Consider the following 20,896-nt stretch of genomic DNA (forward strand, 5'->3'; position numbering starts at 1 on the left):
CCTGAGATGGGCGACCTGGAGGAGGACCTGGATGCTGCTCGCAGGGAGGGTGCCTCTGCACAACTCCTTCCCCCGGGGGAGGGCCGGGTGGAGAATCCTTTTTTGGGTTTGATTTCTGTTCCGCCCAAATTTTCAGTAAAAGAGCAGTTTCTACCTCCTCCTCCAGGTCATCCACGGCCGAGACTGGTGGGCACACAGTCTCCCCCGTCCGAGAGGGCCAGAATGGCAGTGTGCGCCGCCCCCGAGCAGCACCACTCCCGTTCCCCTCTCCCCAGCTTGCGGGTAGCAGTAACGCAGCCTCAGCTGCGTCGCTCCGGCCTGCAGCTGGGCCCGGAGGCGCAGAGACCGGGTCACGAGGAGTCAGGGCCTCGTTCCTCATCTCTCCCCCTCCCCTCGCCACTGGGCAGCCCGCAGCAGAAGGCCCACGGGCCTTCTCTGCCGTCTGCCCCCCAGTGGAAGCAGGTCGGTGTCAAGTTCAACGCCCAGACCCCGCTCTCGGTCGCTACAATGCCACCAGAGCCGGGTCCCTGTCTTCCACCTCGCTGCCCCTCCGCGGGTACGCCGGTGGTTCGGGTGGGCTTGTTGGGACGGTATCTGGAAGCCTGGCTAGCGCTTCCGGGTCCGTCCCGATGGCTCATCCACACCATTCAGTTCGGCTATGCAATTCAGTTTGCATGCCGGCCTCCCAAGTTCAGGGGCATCCACTTCACCCGTGTGCGGTCGGTGGACACCCCTGTCTTGCGGAAAGAGATCGATGTCCTGCTGGCGAAGGACGCGATCGAGCCGGTCCCTCCTGCCGAGATGAGGTCTGGGTTTTACAGCCCCTACTTCATTGTACCCAAGAAAGGCGGTGGATTACGACCAATTTTGGACCTGCGAGTTTTGAATCGGGCCCTGCACAAACTCCCGTTCAAAATGCTCACGCAGAAGCGCATTTTCGAATGCATCCGTCCCCAGGATTGGTTTGCAGCGATCGACCTGAAGGACGCGTATTTTCATGTCTCGATTCTTCCTCGACACAGACCGTTTCTACGGTTTGCTTTTGAGGGTCGAGCGTATCAGTACAAAGTCCTACCCTTCGGGCTGGCCCTGTCGCCCCGTGTCTTCACAAAAGTCACGGAGGCGGCCATTGTTCCCATGAGAGAACAAGGCGTTCGCATTCTCAACTATCTCGACAACTGGCTCATTCTAGCTCACTCGCGAGATGTGTTGTGCGATCACAGGGACATGGTGCTTCGACACCTCAGCCGGTTGGGGCTTCAGGTCAACTGGGACAAGAGCAAACTCTGCCCCATGCAGAGGATCTCTTATCTCGGTATGGAACTGGACTCGGTCGCCCGGACTGCGCGCCACACGGAGGAACGCATCCAGTCAGTGCTCACCTGCCTCAGGTCCTTTCGAGGCAGGACAGCGGTTCCACTGAAACAATTTCAGAGGCTCCTGGGGCATATGGCAGCCGCAGCCGCAGTAACACCGCTCGGCCTGTTACATATGAGACCGCTTCAGCGCTGGCTTCACGATCGAGTCCCGAGGTGGGCGTGGCATAGCGGCACGTTCCGGATCAAAGTGACTCCGCACTGTCGCCAAACCTTCTCCCCATGGTCGGATCCTGCATTTCTTCGGGCCGGAGTGCCCTTAATCCAGGTTTCCAGGCATGCTGTGGTTTTCACGGATGCCTCTGCCATGGGTTGGGGGGCCACGTACAAAGGGCATGCAGTCTCGGGTCTGTGGACGGGGCCCCAGCTGCATTGGCACATCAACTGCCTAGAGTTGCAAGCAGTACGCCTAGCCTTGTGTCGCCTCAACGGGTTTCTCAGACACAAGCACGTACTGGTCCGTATGGACAGCACTGCGACCGTTGCGTACATCAACCATCAAGGTGGTCTACGCTCCCGTCGTATGTCGCGACTCGCCTCCCACCTCCTCCTATGGAGTCAGAAGCATCTGAGGTCGCTTTGTGCCGTTCATGTTCCAGGGGCGCTCAACCGTGTGGCAGACGAGCTTCTCACGGTAGCCTCCCCTGCCAGGAGAACGGCGACTCCATCCCCAGGCGGTCCAGCTGATTTGGAGTGTCTTCGGAGTCGCACAGGTAGATCTGTTTGCCTCTCCAGACACGACCCATTGCCAGTGGTTTTACTCCCTGACCGAAGGGACCCTCGGCACGGACACCCTGGCTCACAGCTGGCCCCGGGGTTTGCGCAAGTATGCGTTTCCCCCAGTGAGCCTTCTTGCACAGACCCTGTGCAAGGTCAGGGAGGACGAGGAGCAGGTCCTTCTAGTGGCGCCGTATTGGCCCACCAGGACTTGGTTCACGGAACTCATGCTCCTCGCGACAGCCCCTCCTTGGCCATTTCCTCTGAGGAAGGACCTTCTTTCTCAGAGACGGGGCACTCTATGGCACCCGCGTCCAGACCTCTGGAAACTCCATGTCTGGTCCTTGGACGGGACGCGGAGGTTCTAGGTGGTCTACCACAGGCAGTGGTAGACACCATCACTTCCGCTAGAGCCCCCCTACGAGGCGCCTCTATGCGTTTAAGTGGAACCTGTTCGTCGAATGGTGTTCCTCCCGTCAGGAGGACCCCCGAACTTGCTCGATCAGAGTCGTGCTTTCCTTCCTGCAAGATGGGTTGGAGCGAAGGCTGTCTCCCTCCACCCTCAAAGTGTATGTCGCTGCAATAGCCGTGCATCACGATGCAGTAGAAGGTAAGTCTTTGGGGAAGCACGACCTGATCATCAGATTCCTTAAGGGTGCTAGGAGGTTAAACCCACCTCGTGTTTTGCATTCTGTACCCTCTTGGGACCTAGCTCTGGTACTTAGAGCTCTTCACAGTCCTCCTTTTGAGCCTTTGTCGACAGTAGAGCTTAATATCCTGTCCGTTAAGACAGCGCTCCTGTTAGCTTTGGCCTCTTTCAAGAGGGTCGGGGATCTGCAAGCATTTTCGGCCGACGAATCGTGCCTGGAGTTCGGGCCGGGCCTTTCTCACGTTGTATTGAGACCCCGACTCGCATATGTGCCCAAGGTTCCTACCACTCCCTTCGCAGACCAGGTAGTGAACCTGCAAACGCTGCCCCAGGAGGAGGCAGACCCAGCCCTAGCTTTTCTCTGTCCCGTCCGCGCTCTGCGGGTTTATATTGATAGAACGCAAAGCTTCAGGACCTCAGATCAGCTCTTTGTCTGTTATGGAGGCCAGCAGAAGGGGAAGGCCGTCTCCAAGCAGAGGTTAGCCCACTGGCTAGTGGATGCTATCACCCGAGTGTATGAGTCTCTGGGTGAGCCTTGTCCTCCCAGGTTGCGAGCTCACTCTTCTAGAGGTGTGGTCGCTTCCTGGGCTTTGGCTCAAGGCGCCTCGCTGACAGACATCTGTAGAGCTGCGGGCTTGGCGACACCGAACATGTTTGCTAGGTTCTATAGCCTTCGTGTGGAACCTGTTTCCTCCCGAGTACTTGCTACGGCCAGTGGTACGAGGGAATAAGTTGTGTCGGCTTGCTACGCCACTCCACCTCGCGGCCGGATACGTGTGTCCTTTGCTCCGTATGGCGCCCAACGTCGGTGAGCCTCGTGAGTTCCTCCATCACCCCTCCGGTGCCAGGCGTGGCGGACCGCCCGGCGCCAGGTCTGCTACCTCTAGTAGGGAGTTGCTAGTAGACTGGATGTTTTCCAGTGGTCTCTTCAGTGACCCATGATGCCACATGCAGTTCAGCCGTGTCTTCCCCTTGACGGACTCGTTCTGTCGTCCCTGTTGAGTACGGTCCCACTTCCCTTGGATTGGGACCACCTCAGGGACTGCCATGTGTTTCACTATCCCACTGGGCTAGTACATATGTGTATTCCAGGCCTTCTTCAGGCAGGCTGGGCTTCCGCAGCGTCCCCCCCCCCCCTTTTCTGGGGGGGTTAGGGCACGCTTTCCCAGTGTTATCCAATATCCACTGAGCGGGTCTTGCGGAACAGCAGTGTGATTCCCTAGCTAGCTCCCGCAACATATTCAAGAAACGGAGACGTGTCGTCCCTTTGCCATGTTGCTGTACCTTTGCGGAGAACTGGACACTGTTCGGCTCCTTAGCGAAAAGCACTGACGCAATGTTTACCTCCGCCTTTATACCTGCGCTGGTAGGCGGGTCGCGGAATGCAAATCTTGTATGCCAATGTCCATTGGCTCGTTTTAATTCTCTCGAAGGTAATTGGCTCCCTAGCGTAATCCCACACACAACTAGACAATCTGAGATGTCATCGCTCTGCTACAAAATTTCAAAGACGTCAACATTGATTCCATGTGACAATATTAGATCTAAAGTATGGTTACGACAGTATGATCCTGACACGTGTTGTCTGACACCAATATAGTTCGGAATGTCTATAAATGCCAATCCCACTGCGTCTTTTTCCTTATCTGCATGGATATTAAAATCACCAACAATTAGGATTTTATCTGCAGCCAGTACTAACTCTGATAGAAAAACTATACATTCTTTGATAAAGTCTGCATGGTGCCCTGGTGGCCTTTTTACAGTAGCCAGCACAACTGTCAAATGAGATATGTCACTTATGGTGTCGATGGTGTCGTCTTAGCGGCCCCTAATTTAATAACAAATGATCGTTGCGACGGAAGCGAATCAATCAAAACTAACTTTAGCTGGAAAATAACTTTATTAAATAACCGCTATAAAGCCCAAACAATCTCTGTTACCTTAAATTATATGTTTATCTCTGTAAAGCTGCTTTGAAACAATCTACATTGTTAAAAGCGTTATATAAATGAAGATGAAGATGAAGAAGTAATATCTTCATTATTACTCAGAAGTCTAGTTTCAATATAATTATTTCGAAGTGTTGGTGATTTATGTAATACTAAAGTCAAGTCAAGTGACTTGACTTTAGTATTACATAAATCACCAACACTTCGAAATAATTATATTGAAACTAGACTTCTGAGTAATAATGAAGATATTACTATAAATTACAGCGACACCTCTCCCTTTAGGCTCATGTTTATAAGGGTAATCTTGGGGGGTGGATTAATTTAAAGTAATGTAATCGTCTGGTTTTAGCCAGGTTTCTGTCAAACACAGCACACCTAGGTTATAACCTGTAATCATATAATTTACAATAAGTGCTTTTGAAGAAAGGGATTGAATATTCAGCAACCAGAGCTTTATCATTTGTACATCTGTATAATAATAATAATTAGGGCTGGTTACACTGATAATCACGATTATTTTGCTCAAAATTATAATCGCGATAATCACGATTATTCTCATTTGAGAAACTATAGAGAAAGAGAATAGACAGTTAACCCATCCATCCATTCATCTTCTTCCGCTTATCCGGGGCCGGGTCGCGGGGGCAGCAGTCTAAGCAGAGATGCCCAGACTTCCCTCTCCCTAGACACTTCCTCCAGCTCTTCCGGGGGGACACTGAGGCGTTCCCAGGCCAGTCGGGAGACATAGTCTCTCCAGCGTGTCCTAGGTCTTCCCCGGGGTCTCCTCCCAGTGGGACGCGCCCGGAACACCTTCCCGGGAAGGCGTCCAGGAGGCATCCGAAACAGATGCCCGAGCCACCTCAGCTGACCCCTCTCGATGTAGAGGAGCAGCGGCTCTACTCTGAGCTCCTCCCGAGTGACCGAGCTTCTCACCCTATCTCTAAGGGATCGCCCAGCCACCCTGCGGAGAAAGCTCATTTCGGCCGCCTGTATCCGGGATCTTGTCCTTTCGGTCATGACCCAAAGCTCATGACCATAGGTGAGAGTAGGAACGTAGATTGACTGGTAAATCGAGAGCTTTGCCTTGCGGCTCAGCTCTTTCTTTACCACGACAGACCGGTACATCGACTGCATTACTGCAGAAGCTGCACCGGTCCGTCTGTCAATCTCCCGTTCCATCCTTCCCTCACTCGTGAACAAAACCCCAAGATACTTAAACTCCTCCACTTGAGGCAGGAACTCTCCACCAACCTGAAGTGGGCAAGCCATCCTTTTCCGACTGAGGACCATGGCCTCGGATTTGGAGGTGCTGATTCTCATCCCAGCCGCTTCACACTCGGCTGCAAACCGTCCCAGTGCATGCTGAAGGTCTTGGTTTGATGAAGCCAACACGACAACATCATCTACAAAGAGCAGAGACGAAATCGTGTTGTCACCAAACCTGACACCCTCCGGCCCCTGGCTGCGCCTAGAAATTCTGTCCATAAAAATTATGAACAGAACCGGCGACAAAGGGCAGCCCTGCCGGAGTCCAACACGCACCGGGAACAAGTCTGACTTACTGCCGGCAATGCGAACCAAGCTCCTGCTTCGGTCGTACAGGGACTGGACAGCCCTTAGTAAAGGACCCCGGACCCCATACTCCCGGAGCACCCTCCACAGGCCGCCGCGAGGGACACAGTCGAATGCCTTCTCCAAATCCACAAAACACAGACAGTTTGTATATATATAGACAGTTAACGGTTTGTATATATATATATATATATATATATATATATTTATATATATATATATATTAGGGCTGGGGGAATTAACGTTATTATTTTTTTGACGCGTTAAGAATCTCAAATTCTTAGTCAAAAAAAGTCAAAAAAATAATAACGCTATTAACGCAGCACTTTTTTTGCCTCATTTTAATGACTTCCTGTTGTGGAAAAGGCCGAAAATATGCCGTCCCGTCCCTCCGTGTTCGGCGATCAGGTTTCATTCTCGCGCAGCTTTCATGAGCGGGTCTTTTCCGCGCCGCGCTCTCCATTCCGTGTGTGTGTGTCGGCGCGCTGCTGCGCTCTTTGCTCAATGTTCTGCTCCGTGTTTGCGCTGCGCGTTCTGCTCTGTCATTAATGGCCCAAACGCTCCAATCATGTACCGATAACGCACTGGAAAAGCAAAGTCCGCTCAAATAACGTGAAATTTCTCAGTAGTAGACTTCTGTTTGCAATAGCTCTACTGAGCTGGTATAGTCATGCTGGGCAACAATGGTAAAATGACCTGCTCTGATCACATGCTCTGGCAATAATAGCTTTGTAGGACTATATTTTATTTTGATAAATAGTAAAAAAAAAAAAAAAAAAAAAAAAAAATGTTAAATTGATTATGTTGATTGATTATTGGAAAAGATTAATATATTGATATATTGATGTTTAATATTATTTTAATACAGGGCTATTTTCTGTTCCTTTTTTTTCTGTGTTGTTTAATTTAATTAGGTTATTCTAAGTTTAAATATTGATGATTACAAGCTTGGGGGAAATGCAATTAATTGCAATTAATTACAGCAAATTGTGCAATTAATTAGTTGGTTTTTTTTAATCGATTCCCAGCCCTAATATATATATATATATATATATATATATATATATATATATATATATATATATATATAATTGCATTATTATCAAAAGTGCTAATGTAATAGGCCTAATGGCCATTTCGCACATTCTTTACCAACCTACACTTCACCTAAAAGGCCTGTAGGTGGCACACCTAATTCATTTAACCAACTATGACAACTTCATCAGACAGCAAGTCAATACAAATTGCATGATTTTGATGAGCTCTTTGTGATGTGTCTTCACATTAGATCTTCTATGCGACATTTCGGTTGCAAATGAGACAAAGTAGAGATCCAGATCGCTCAGCAAATTCGTACTGCAAAGAAAAATAGTCTACTTGTTGATACACACTGAAAACTGTCAATGGCTGTCGTTTTCAACTGATTCACATCATGAGAACTGGTAAAACCTTAAACTTAAAAAAATAGAACAGTGAAACTCATTTAAAAACAGATTTAGTCACACAAACAGCACAAGTGGCTTGTGAAGGAACAGACTGGCTGTATAACAATTTCATGCAAACAGAACATCGCTGTGGAGATCAGTGCTTTTTCCGCAGTGTAGAGCGCGTGTGCGCAAGGTCTCAGTTAATCAAGAGAGGCAGATATCGTTATCGCGATTAAAATACGTTTAATCGTGCAGCCCTAATAATAATAATAATAATAATAATAATAATAACCTTTATTTTCTATAGCGCCTTTAACTGTACATCTCAAAGCGCTTTACAGAAACAATTAAAACAAGATAAATAGACCATATAAAATAATCCACAATATAAAATTAAAGCAACAAAATACACGATATAAAATAAAGCACAACGAAAAATGTATAAAAATATTCAATTAAAATCTACCCTAAAATAAGTAGATCCGACTCACCACAGTTGTTTGATGGATCGCGCGAGAAAAAAGACGCTTAGCACGGATGGCAGGCAATATTAGCCTCAGTGTGACAGACAATATTACATAATATCAGACATGTTGTGATGATTAAGTTATATTAAGCAATATAAGAGGCAGGAAAGATAAAAAATAGAGATGAAAAGCAATGCGGAGCAACAAACGCAATCCACTCAGGCATACAGGAAACCGCTGTGCAACAGTGAAAACGGGCCATCCGGAAACCATAATAACTAGGTACTAACCCTGAACCTACTCCTAAACCTAACCTTTACCCATGTAGTTACATTATATTAACCAGTACTTTCTTAGGTAAGTACACTGTAAGTACACATAAGTGAACATACTGTAAAATGAAGTGCAACCAAAAATCTTTATATTAGCCGACTCGTTTTCCATCAATTCTTTTTTGTGAATTGGAATGTGTGCAAAGGATTGTGGGCGATTGAAGGACATGAAGGATACACTTGATGCATCCTTAAATATGAGCTGAATTGAAGACGCGAAACAAAGGATGCCTTCTAAGGATCTTTGAAACTGAGACGGCCTTCAGAGGCGCTTGATGACGTGGCAGCCGAGATATACAGCATTACTAGGACACAGCCTCCGTTTGAGAAACACACGGAAATTATGTACAATATCCCAGAAATCAATCTTTGCCCCTTGATTTAAAAAACCTCTGATCTCTTTGTTTCTCTTTGTTCATAATGTTTAGACTGTAATGATTGTACTCAGTGTTACTTACTCATCATGTTCTGCTCCAATTAAGCTCTTCAGGTCAAACTGATGCATTGTCCGCTCTGAGGACAACAACACAAAAACTAAAGCTGACCACTGAGACGAGGAGAGTTTCACATTGCGTAATCCTCCACGGCTCATATGAGGTTCAGCTTCGTTCATTAGAGAAAGATCACCCAGTTCATTCAGACAGTGAAACAGATTGATGTATTTATCTGGAGAGGGATTCTCACTGATCTTTTCTTTAATATAGTCAACTGTTTTCTCATTGTTGTGAGAGCTGTTTGCTGTCTGTGTCTTTAGTTCTTGTAAGAGACTCTGATTAGACTTCACTGACAGACCCAGAAGGAAACGAAGGAAAAGGTCAAGCTGCCCATTTTTACTGTGTAAAGCCTCATCCACAGCTCTCTGATGGAGATCAGATAGGGAAACTTTGTCTCCATTAGTTGGTTTGGTAATCTGGTCAAACACATTGATGTTATTGTTGATAAAGGAGAGATGCACATATAGAGCTGCTAGATGTTCCTGAATGCTCAGATGAACAAAGCAGAAGACTTTCCCCTGATACAAGCCCAACTCCTCTCTGAAGATCTGAGTGCACAATCCTGAGTAAACTGATGCTTCTGCCACATCAATGCCACACTCTCTCAGGTCTTCCTCATAGAAGATCAGGTTGCCTTTCACAAGCTGCCGATAAGCCAGTTTCCCCAGTTTGACAATCATGTCTTCATCTTTCACTTTCTTCTCATAGTCCTTCTCATGTTTGATGTTGGTCTGAATGAGTAGGAAGTGTGTGTACATTTGAGTGAGAGTCTTGGGAATCTCTCCTCTCTCTGCTTCACTCAACATCTTCTCTAGAACAGTGGCTGAGATCCAGCAGAACACTGGGATGTGGCACATAATAAAGAGGCTCCTTGAGGACTTCAGGTGTGAGATGATCCTGTGGGCCAGACTCTGATCACTGATTTTCTTCCTGAAGTATTCCTCCTTCTGTGGGTCACTGAAGCCTCGTACCTCTGTCACTCGATGGACACACTCAGAGGGGACGAGATCCGCTGCTGCTGGTCTGGAGGTGATCCAGATGAGAGCAGAGGGAAGCAGATTCCCCACAATGAGGTTCGTCAGCAGCTCGTCCACTGAGGCTGATTCAGTCACATCACACAACCTCACATCACTCTGAAAATGCAGAGACAGACGACACTCATCCAGACCATCAAAGATGAACAACACTTTATACTCATCACTGGATATGTCCATTTCTTTTGTTTCAGGGAAAAAGAGATTAAGAAGATCGGAAAGACTGAGTGTTTTGTCCTTCATCAAGTTGAGCTCTCTGAAAGCAAGTGGAAATATGAGCTGGACGTCCTGATTCTCTTTCCCTTCAGCCCAGTCCAGGATGAACTTCTGCACAGAGACTGTTTTCCCAATGCCAGCGACTCCCTTTGTCAGCACAGTTCTGATGGGTTTGTCTTGTCCAGGTAAATGTCTAAAGATGTCACTGCATTTGATCTTTGTGTCCTCTGTTTCTGCTATTCTGGACTGTGTCTCAATCTGTCTCACCTCATGCTCATTATTGATCTCTCCACTTCCACTCTCTGTGATGTAGAGCTCTGTGTAGATCTCATTCAGGAGTGTTGGGTTTCCCTGCTTTGATATTCCCTCATACAAACACTCAAACTTCTTTCTCAGATTTGATCTCAATGTGTTGAGGACTTCAGCAGGTTTAGAGTCTTGGCTGTAAGATTAAAATACCAGATCATTACAAAAGTTAGAGAAGTAAATAGCCATAAATTACAAAACTGATTATTTGTTTGCTGTATTATGGGACACAGAACATCATTAGGTTTCTGAAATGTTTCAATTATTAATCATGTGTTTGAGTGATCAGTGAATTGCAGCACCTAAAATTAAACAACAAAAAAAAGTCCTACATTTTACCTGAAACCAGGACACATGCTTTCATTAAAGTCTAGTGTTCGCCTCACAGGCTTGTACACAACTTTGTTTTCAACTGGTCTGGGTGGAAGATTTGACCTTAAATCAGAATGAAGAGTGTAAAGAATCAGACACACTGATATTGATGTAATTGTGTCATTAACTAAGTAACAGACCAACAGCTTTTACAGTGTGTGAATGTATTAACAACACAATACATAGAGCTTTACACAAGAGCACAATGGTAATCATTAATAGACTGAAACTTACAGGATTTCAACCAGATCATTAAACTGCTGTATAATAATAATAATAATTTTTTTTATAAAAATCAAATACTATAAGTATATATTTTAAAGAAATGACATACCTGAGATCAGGCCATTTGTCTCCACTCTTAAACTTTATTCGTGAATCCATTGACCTGTCACTCTTCATAGACACACAGCTGGACTCTGGTTTTGATCTCTTCGGCTCAACTGAACTGGTTAGTTCAGAACTAAGTAAAATAAAGAGTATACAGACTTATGTTGTGCACTTTAACAGGAATCTTCTGTCTTATGAAAGACCAGGGAGTGTTGTGACACTTTTGCTTTAACGTCTGTAACTCAGTGGTGTTTTGTACTGTGTCTCAAACTTTGATTATAATTATTTGAGAAATGAACTTACTGGTTTGCAAATGTTAAGCATGATTAAAAAAAATTACCAAAGAGACTGAGAAAAACGGTGATATTAGGAATTCAAAACAAACAAATTGAAAACAACTATAAAATTATAGAATGACTTCAACTCAAGTGAACATCAACCACGATCACATGACTCTTCTCAATGCCATAATGGAGGACGGAGGCTCAACCGACTTAAGAGACCAATGTTTTTCTTTCCTTTGTTTTCCTTTAAAGATAAACCACCTTACTATACTCTTGTAACATTACTCTTGCTGTGAAGCATCACTGTTCTGAAGCTTTCAACAAATCTGAACCAGCAGTTAGAAAAATCTGCTTAATTTTACACCTACTCCATTATATAAAGGTGGAAAAAATCTCAGCTTACACTTACTTGATGTCATTGCTAGAATTAGACTGACTGATTGATACATTTTGCTTCTAATTCAAAAATGTCATACTATAAGCATAACTTTTGTAGAAATGACATACCTGAGATCAGGCCGTTTGTCTCCACTCTTAAACTTTATTGGTGAATCCATTGACCTGTCACTCTTCATAGACACACAGCTGGACTCTGGGTTTGGGCTCTTCTGCTGGACTGAACTGGAACAGAGAACAGATTCAGTTTAATCCTTTAGATTACTGTGTTCATTCTTTATTAGAGGAACCATATTAATATAAACACTTTCATCTTAAAGCATTTTGAGTAAACTTTATGATCTTATTATTTAATATTTCATGTTAGTTTCAAAACAAAAACACAGGCAAAAATAGGTAAAATTAAAATAACATGTTTTCTGTAAACTTTCTTTGATTTGTTTATTTGTGTGTGTTGGGGGGGGGGGGGGGGGGTGTTACACCTACTCCATTATATAGAGGTGGAAAAAATCTCAGCTTACACTTACTTGATGTCATTGCTAGAATTAGACTGACTGATTGATACATTTTGCTTCTAATTCAAAAATGTCATACTATAAGCATAACTTTTGTAGAAATGACATACCTGAGATCAGGCCGTTCTTCTCCACTCTTAAACTTTATTGGTGAATCCATTGACCTGTCACTCTTCATAGACACACAGCTGGACTCTGGGTTTGGGCTCTTCTGCTGGACTGGACTGGAACAGAGAACAGATTCAGTTTAATCCTTAGATTACTGTGTTCATTCTTTATTAGAGGAAACCATATTAATATAAACACTTTCATCTTAAAGCATTTTGAGTAAACTTTATGATTTTTTTTATTTAATATTTCATGTTAGTTTCAAAACAAAAACACAGGCAAAAATAGGTAAAATTGTTTAAAATATTTGTTCCTGTTATGTAATACATTATTTAACCGTGTTTGTTGAAACTACCTCCATCCTGGAGAAAGATCTTCCTCTCTTGATCCTTGTGAATCAGCCATGATGAAGCTGCAGGAGAATCTGATGAGTTTGATCTCCTCCACTGACTCTGAATGAAGAAACATTCAGACACTAAATTAAATCATTGATTAAACAACCTTCATAATTTAGCTGCACATACTGTATCTCGATTGGAGGAGAAAAGGGATCATGTGACTGCGTTAACTCAAGCTCATGGGCCTATTGACACCGCAGACAAACAATTAAATAACTGACACAGACAAACGCTAATTGAACATGTTCAGTCGGGTGAAAAAGAAAAAAAAATCAGTCCCCAGGACATGTATAAAATTGCATGAAAATTTTCCCTGGAAATCCAGAGTTCTTGCAAGAGCACAAGTTGAATTTGCTCAGCGAGTTTACTCTGGCGTCGAGTAATGATGCTCGTTAAATATGCCCTTGTATCCGAGCTGCACCAATCACATCGGGTTATCTGATATAGGCGGGCCAGAGGCGGGCTAAACAGATGACGACAGCACTGTGACGTCAAAGTCATTAGTAAACATTGCAAGATGGCTATGGATGAACACCAGTTGTTTGAAACGGCTTTGGCCGCTACAATGAACGAGTTAGACTTGGCTTTTTATCTAAAGAGGAACAGAAGATGGTGCTTGAATCGTTCCTTTGCAAGAAGGACGTTTTTCAAATGCATGCTTGGTGCCAAACTTTTTCCTCAGTAGTTTTGAGACAGTTTTGAGACTTTAGCTTATTCACCGTATCCCCCAGAGTTAGATAAGTCCATACATACCTTTTTCATCTCCGTGCGTGCTGTAACTCTGTCTGACGCACCCACCGCTAGCCTAGCTTAGCACAAAGACTGGAGGTAAACGGCTCCAGCTAGCATACTGCTCCCAATAAGTGACAACATAACATTTTCCTATTTACATGTTGTGATTTGTATAGTCACAGCGTGTACAAATAACAAGGTCACATGAGACACAGCCATCTTCTAACCTTATACATACTGGGAACTATATCCTCTGAAGGCGAAGCACTGCTACTTCTGCGGAGTGATTTACTCCAACTCTGAGCGAACTCTGCTCCTCACCACGGGGTTTCTCAGGTGCTGCGATCAAATCACTCCGCCCAAGTAGCAGTGCTTCGCCTTCTGAGAATATAATTCCCAGTATACGGTTAGAAGATGGCTGTGTCTCATGTGACCTTGTTATTTGTACACGCTGTGACTATACAAATCACAACATGTAAATAGGAAAATGTTGGCGTTATTTTGTCACTTATTGGGAGCAGTCGGGTCTTTTTTTTTTTTTTTTTTTTTACAGATCGGTCTTTGGTCTGACTCGGGCTCATTTAGCTTTTATCCTTTCATCGTGCCCATAATTTACGTGCAGAGCGCAGGCTAATATATGAAATAAAGTTACTTGACATAAAAAAAGGTAGGCCGTAAATCTTTATTTACTGCTGGATCACATTTGGATATATAATATTCTCTACTGCATGCTTATGCTTCTCTGGAATGGACAGTCTGTATTAATATTTGTGGGCATAATTGTCGGTGGTGGTAGTTATGTTTGAGGCCTATAATACAATTTTACCTAGTAGCATGTCTGTGTGTGTGTGTGTGTGTGCGTCTAGCAGAGACAGCGCGCATCAGAGACAGCGCGCGTCAGAGAGAGCTTAAAGTGATATTGATGTTGGTCTCGGGGTTGGGTTCGGGCTGAAAAATTGCAGACGTTTTCGGGCTGGGGCCGGATTAGGGCTTGAACACCACAGGCCAGGTCTCGGTTAGGCTGGATGTTTTGCCCCGTGCAGGGCTCTAAGCAGTATGCTAGCTGTAGCCGTTTACCTCCAGTCTTTGTGCTAAGCTAGGCTAGCGGTGGGTGCATCAGACAGAGTTACAGCACGCACGGAGATGAAAAAGGTATGCATGGACTTATCTAACTCTGGGGGATACGGTGAATAAGTCCCAAAAAGTCAGCGTGTTCCTTTAAATAAATTATATCATGGTTAAAATTTCATTGTTTTTGGTTCATTTACATCACCTTTAACAATAGATATTGTTTGAAAGAAGATCAAATATTGATATGTCCATATCTCTTACAAAAGAACAAAATATTTCATGCGGTGTCCTATCTTTTTCACAAGACTGTATATAATGACTGGATAGCTCATGACGTTCTAAACTGCCATCAGGCAGTGAAGCCACCGGAAGTGTTCGAGCGGCCATCTTACGATTCCCTACCAGCAGAGGCTCCAATGGCCGTTATACAGACAGGGTTCCCACTCTAAACCAAATGTCAAATTCCCTGACTTTTCCCTGACTTTCACTGACTAAAAAGATGAATTTCCATGATGAACGGCAAAACAGGCCGCTGTTTTGCGGAGCACCGAGCAGACAAAAAACAGCCACAGACAGTGTTTTAAATCCAACCAATTTCAAACTTTATTTACTTGTTCACTGATGTTTTTAGTATAATTCTAAGTTAAACACACAAACATAACTTTTCTTTTTTCTTCTTTTTTTTTTTACACGTTAAATGCATTGATATTTTTATGTACAATTTCTACAGAAATAAATGTATGGTTTCTACTCTTTCAGGGGTTAAATGCTCTGAAGGATTTTCTGTTTGTCATCAAGTTCATCATTCAGTCTTTTTATTTTTTCACATTTAGTTTTTGCAGACTGTCTTAGACTGTTTGACTGAGCAATGAATGTAAGATTGCCTACACTTTCTGCCTTTAATGCAAGGTCATCAGCAGATTGCTCCATGGCTGAGGCATCCTTCTGGAGGCGTGCTCTCTTTTTCTTCAGCTCATTAAAATGTTGTTCTTTAAACACTAGGCTATTTCTGTAAAATGGTTATGATGATTATTTATACTACCAGTCAAAAGTTTTGGACAGTAAGATTTTTTTATGTTTTTTAAAGAAGACACTCCCCAAGCTTGCATTTATTTGATCCAAAGTACAGCAAAAACAGTACAATTTTGAAATATTTTTAGTATTTAAAATAACTGTTTTCTGTTTGAATATACAGTAGTCAAGATTTGAAGTGGACCAAAAAAGTGCATCAAAGTTGTCCTAAGACAAGAACTCTTAAAAATCTTACTGTCCGAAAACTTTTGACTGGTAGTGTAGGTCTGAAATAATTATTTGATAAATATTTACATTTTCCTGGCATGTTTGCCTTAGTCGAATGCAGTCACCTGTACAGGGTTTAGGGCTGGGTATCGTTCAAAAAATTTCGATACCAATACCGATACCGATACCTTGATTTCGATACCGGTTCCTGAACGATACTTTTTTCGATACCAATTTTATGAAATCCATTTTAACAAGATTACATAACACATTACCTCAGAAAAACTTTGGTTTTATTTTTTCAGTTTGACTCATGCTCCTTAGTCAGTGCACAAAGGAACAAAAAAAGCACAAAGGAACAAAATATTCCTTATACATATACATAAGGTACAAAATATTTTTTTTATAAAGAGCTCATGCTCACCAAAGCTGAATTTGTTTGATCAAAAATACAGTAAAACTTGTAATATTGTGGAATAGTATTACAATTTAAAATCTTATTTGAATATATTTCAAAATGTAATTTATTCCTGTGTTGTCAAAGCTGAATTTTCTAAATCATTACTTCAGTGTCACAAACTATGATACATTTTTTCATGATTCTTTGATGAATAAAAAATTCAAAAGAACAGCATTTATTTGAAACAGAAATCTTTTGTAACATTACACATGTTTTAAGGTCATTTTTGATCACTTTAATGCATCCTTACTGAAAAAAAAAATTCTGACCAACACATTTTTGAACGGCAGTGTACATTCAGTAGGTCATTATTGCAATATAAACACTGTCAGAGTGATCAACAAGGTATCTCTTCATTTACCAGTCAAAGACGGAGCAACTTTCTGCTCTTATGTTTACTCCGTGCACTGTCAAGGGCTTCATCATATCTGTCGCGGTACCGGTCTTTGCAGCAATTATTTTACCGCAAATACTGCATCGCGCGCTGTTGGCATCGAGCCTGGAGAAATGTAGCCACACTTTTGATCGACTTTTCCACATCTTTAGGGTATTGTGAGTGTGTGTGCTCGCGTCTCATTGAGTATGTGCGCGAGTTTGTGTGCGTGTGCTTGCGTCTCATATGAGAATGTGCGTGGACAGTTTGTGTGCGTGCACGCGTCTCATATGAGTATGTGCGCAGAGAGTTCCGCGCGTATCGTGTGTGTAGAGTTTGCGTGTATGTGCGTGAGCGACTTTAGGCGTGTCGTTGTGCATTTCATATGTATTTGTTTGAGCACTGGCGTTGACGAGTTAACCCCTTAGGTATCGAAATCTGGTACCGAAAAACAAGTCATTTTTCGATACTCGATAGTATCGAGGCAATTCGGTCGGTACCTAAAAAGTATCGAACTCGGTACCCAGCCCTAACAGGGTTCCAGACCAACTTTTCCACTGGTTGTGCTGGTGCGACCAACTGAGAAAGTTGGTAGCACCAGATTTGGTCGCACCAAATAGTTTTTTTTACAACATGGAATTAATCAATGCACGCTGATGAATAGTTTTCCTAATCTGCGTACAATAGTTTTGCACTGATGTAAAGTGACTGACAGTGACACAAGACCTCATGTTGGCAAAATGTTTTAATCTTTTAAATGAAAACCATTAAAAATAACTATCAAAAAAACACGTATTTTTTTTAATGTTTGATTGTATTTTATTTAGTACTGTCAATCGATTAAAACAATTAACTAGCCTATTCGCGTTTAATCACACTTAACATTAAAGTTTTTAATATGTTTTTATATTTTAATAAGTTCACGTTTAATCTCCAAATTAATGTAGAAACAACATAAAGTATATATTTTAAATATTTGATCTATTAGGTAGGAAATATACATAAATTAAAGTTATCAAACACCTCTCAGTCTTCACTGTAATTTTCTCTGACTTTTTTCTTTGATTTTATATTTTTTACATTAATGTATCACAGAAGCGGGTTTATTAGGCTGCTGTCGCTTTAAGATCTGATGCACACAACGCGGATCTGGATCTGACAAGCATCCGATGTTGTCACAACTCTTTGCGTTCATTTAACACGTTTAAACTAATTTAATACTGTGCTTACGAGGATACTCGACAAAGTGAACATTTTGGCATACTTTTGTGTGTTTTTGTCCGTTCAAGCGTGAAAGAGAGGCGGCTGCGCGCTGTCTGAAGCGGCATTCTGTGCGCATGAGTCCTGTGTGTGTGTGTGTGTGTGTGTGTCACACAGAGAGATTTACAGACGCCAGTACAGATTTAAGTTCTTATTTTTGCGTTTTATCGCGCTTGAATTGTTTATTAGTACTTGAATGAATGATAGCGTGATAAAATACTATAGATCAGCCAATGGATGAAAGAAAAAAACTGATGCTGCATTAATTGCGTTAAATATTTTTAACGCGTTTAACTGAAAAAAAAAATAATCGCATGCGTTAACGTGTTCATTTTGACAGCCCTAATTTTTGTATAATCAAACATAAACATAATATGTAGGCTATTTGTTATATTCCTTTGCTCACTTGGTTCCTCCCTGTCCGCACCTGTGCTCTATCAGTTGTGTCTGAGGCTGTATGCTGGCTCGTTGGCTTGTAATTCCTGAATTCCTGATGTGTACGTTCGTTAATAAATAAACTGCAAGTGTCTTGCGGAAGAACATTTTGTAGCCGGAGTTACTTCTCTCCGTTAATGTCTATGGCGAGTCACGCAGGCACTGGGCAACTCCGCAGCCGAGCCGACCCCGGGATAAAATAGTCAGAATATAAACACTTATTATAGGCGTACCGTAGTGATTCAGGATAAGTCAAAAGCACGGTTTGGAAAATTAATTCATGATGTAGGCTACTCGTTCATTTTGAACATAAGTTACGGACTGCAGCAGCTGCTGATACAACGGCGTTCTGTTGCACTCGCACAAATGCGACCACATAAAATTTTAACTCGCACATTCTCAAAAAATGGTCGCAGTCTGGAACCCTGACTGTACCTGTTAACTAAGTGATTTCCAATTGAGCGGGAAGGGAATAAATATGGCGCTCAAAATAGCCTAAGCACAACAATACAGAAAGATGTGTGAAACAGCGCGATAAAAAAAATCGGTATAGAAAAATTACATTTTGATAAATGGAAACTTAAAATTTAAAGCAACAAACTAAATTCCCTGATATTCCATGACTTGGACAAAAAAATATAAAATTCCCTGACTTTCAATGTCTGGAATAGACCTTTTAAAATTCCATGACATTCCAGAAATTCCATGACCCGTGGGAACCCTGTACAGAGATTGGTAGCTCCGACGGCACTTTTAAGATGATCTGCTGTGCAGCAAACAAGTGTAACATGACGTTCACAAAAGGATGTAGAAAAACTGCCCACAGGTTGTAATTCAAGCCCTATAAGTAGTAATTTATATGCATAATTGTCGCTATTCCCGTGTTGTTTTCTCCGAGGCAAGAGTAATGCTTCTTCCAAAAAAAATAAATAAAAAACGATAAAAGTCAACAGTAGCCTATAAGAAACCTCAGAGCAGCAATAATCACAATTAAGTGTCCAATAGCGACACCATTTGAAAGCTTCCAAAGAGCTTTGTGCAGAGTCCGTTTACCGTTACTTACATTAACCCAAACAATTTGTATTTTGCATTTCCTGAACATGTACTTGCTAACTAATCAAACACTTTATTTGAACAAACTACTGATCTATAAAACACAATCGGTCTTCCGACCTTTTACTATCGTGTCAATTGATTTTGATATGCAGGAGGAGAGCAATACAGCGCTCCTGTTGTCTGAAGATGGTGTGTGTGCGCGCGCGGCCGGGGCTTTCTCTTTCTCTGCTCGTTCTTATATGCGCCCTGTCCACTGATTTAAATAATTTGTTACGACGACTTATTTGTTCCCTCGTTTTAATAAATCGTGGACACGTTTAACTAATTCCATCCCTCATTTTGATTTAACGAATTACAACGTGGCCACAATATAGTAAAACGAAGGAACAAATTAGCAAAATGTGCTGAGGTAGCCTATTATTAATTTGTGGTCACAAAACAATATTCACATGAATATTCACCAATTCACAAAAATATTTATTTTTTAATAAATATAAACTGTTTTTCTTACCTGTGAAGATAGCTCTTCAGTGAATGCAGACTAGTGTTCTCGTACAGCTTTTTATTCCTTTTGCAAAGAAATTGCCGTTTTTTTATTTTTTAATAAGCAGGAAAAATTTCCGACTTTAAACAAATACCCATCAAATGTTTAGGATGTTTGCGTTGTAAGAATGTACAGGGAGACTTTAGAATTTAAAACGGTGTCTCGTTAGCCAATGTTTTCTCAGTCAAATCATAAAATTTCCTATTGATTCAATAGAACGTGTGAGCTCACCATAGACAGTAAAAGAATTGGACACAGCGACCCCATTGGATTCAAAGGAGAAAAGTGAAGTCAATTAGAAGCACTCACTTCCTGATGGCTGAGCGTACTGCGCAGACTCAAACTGAGCTTGACGACGTGGATATGACGTGAGCAACCTGTCTGTCTTCTAGTAGCTGCAATAGCATCCAGCTGCAGCCCCGCAGACTCACCTCCGGCTAGACACCACTGGCTGGACACCAGTGGATAGACAGCCTACGTCATTTCCATTTTCTCCGTCATTTCCGTTTCGCCGCTAATTTCCGGTTTCACCGCTGGATGGACAGCAATTTTATTTCCTATTTTCACCTCTGGATTGACATATATTTATTTTATATATTCACCTCTGGATAGACAGCATATTTAGTTCTCACCTCTGGATGGACAGAATATTTATTTTATATTTTCACCTCTGGATAGACAGCATATTTAGTTCTCACCTCTGGATGGACAGAATATTTATTTTATATTTTCACCTATGGATAGACAGCATATTTATTTTCTGTTTTCACCAGTGGAT

General features: G+C 42.7%; 1 protein-coding gene across 2 annotated transcripts in view; it reads right to left on the reverse strand.

Annotated features, from left to right (window-relative positions):
* Nucleotides 1–20,896, reverse strand: part of LOC311091347 (NACHT, LRR and PYD domains-containing protein 3-like) — a 233,402-nt gene that overhangs the window by 136,836 nt on the left and 75,670 nt on the right. Inside the window, exons 2-7 of one of the 2 annotated variants that reach the window (XM_084127252.1) lie at nucleotides 12,906–13,002; nucleotides 12,553–12,666; nucleotides 12,039–12,152; nucleotides 11,252–11,380; nucleotides 10,885–10,980; nucleotides 8,954–10,681 (exon numbers count right to left, since the gene is read on the reverse strand). In XM_084127252.1, the coding sequence (XP_083983378.1) occupies nucleotides 8,954–10,681; nucleotides 10,885–10,980; nucleotides 11,252–11,380; nucleotides 12,039–12,152; nucleotides 12,553–12,666; nucleotides 12,906–12,955 (2,231 nt within the window). In that variant the 5' untranslated portion in view covers nucleotides 12,956–13,002. The remainder of the gene's footprint in view (nucleotides 1–8,953; nucleotides 10,682–10,884; nucleotides 10,981–11,251; nucleotides 11,381–12,038; nucleotides 12,153–12,552; nucleotides 12,667–12,905; nucleotides 13,003–20,896) is intronic. The other variant, XM_084127249.1, reaches the window with a different exon arrangement.

The sequence above is a fragment of the Abramis brama genome (assembly GCF_963993115.1).
Source record: "Abramis brama genome assembly, chromosome: 10".
In the NCBI taxonomy this organism is placed as follows: Eukaryota; Metazoa; Chordata; class Actinopteri; order Cypriniformes; family Leuciscidae; genus Abramis; species Abramis brama.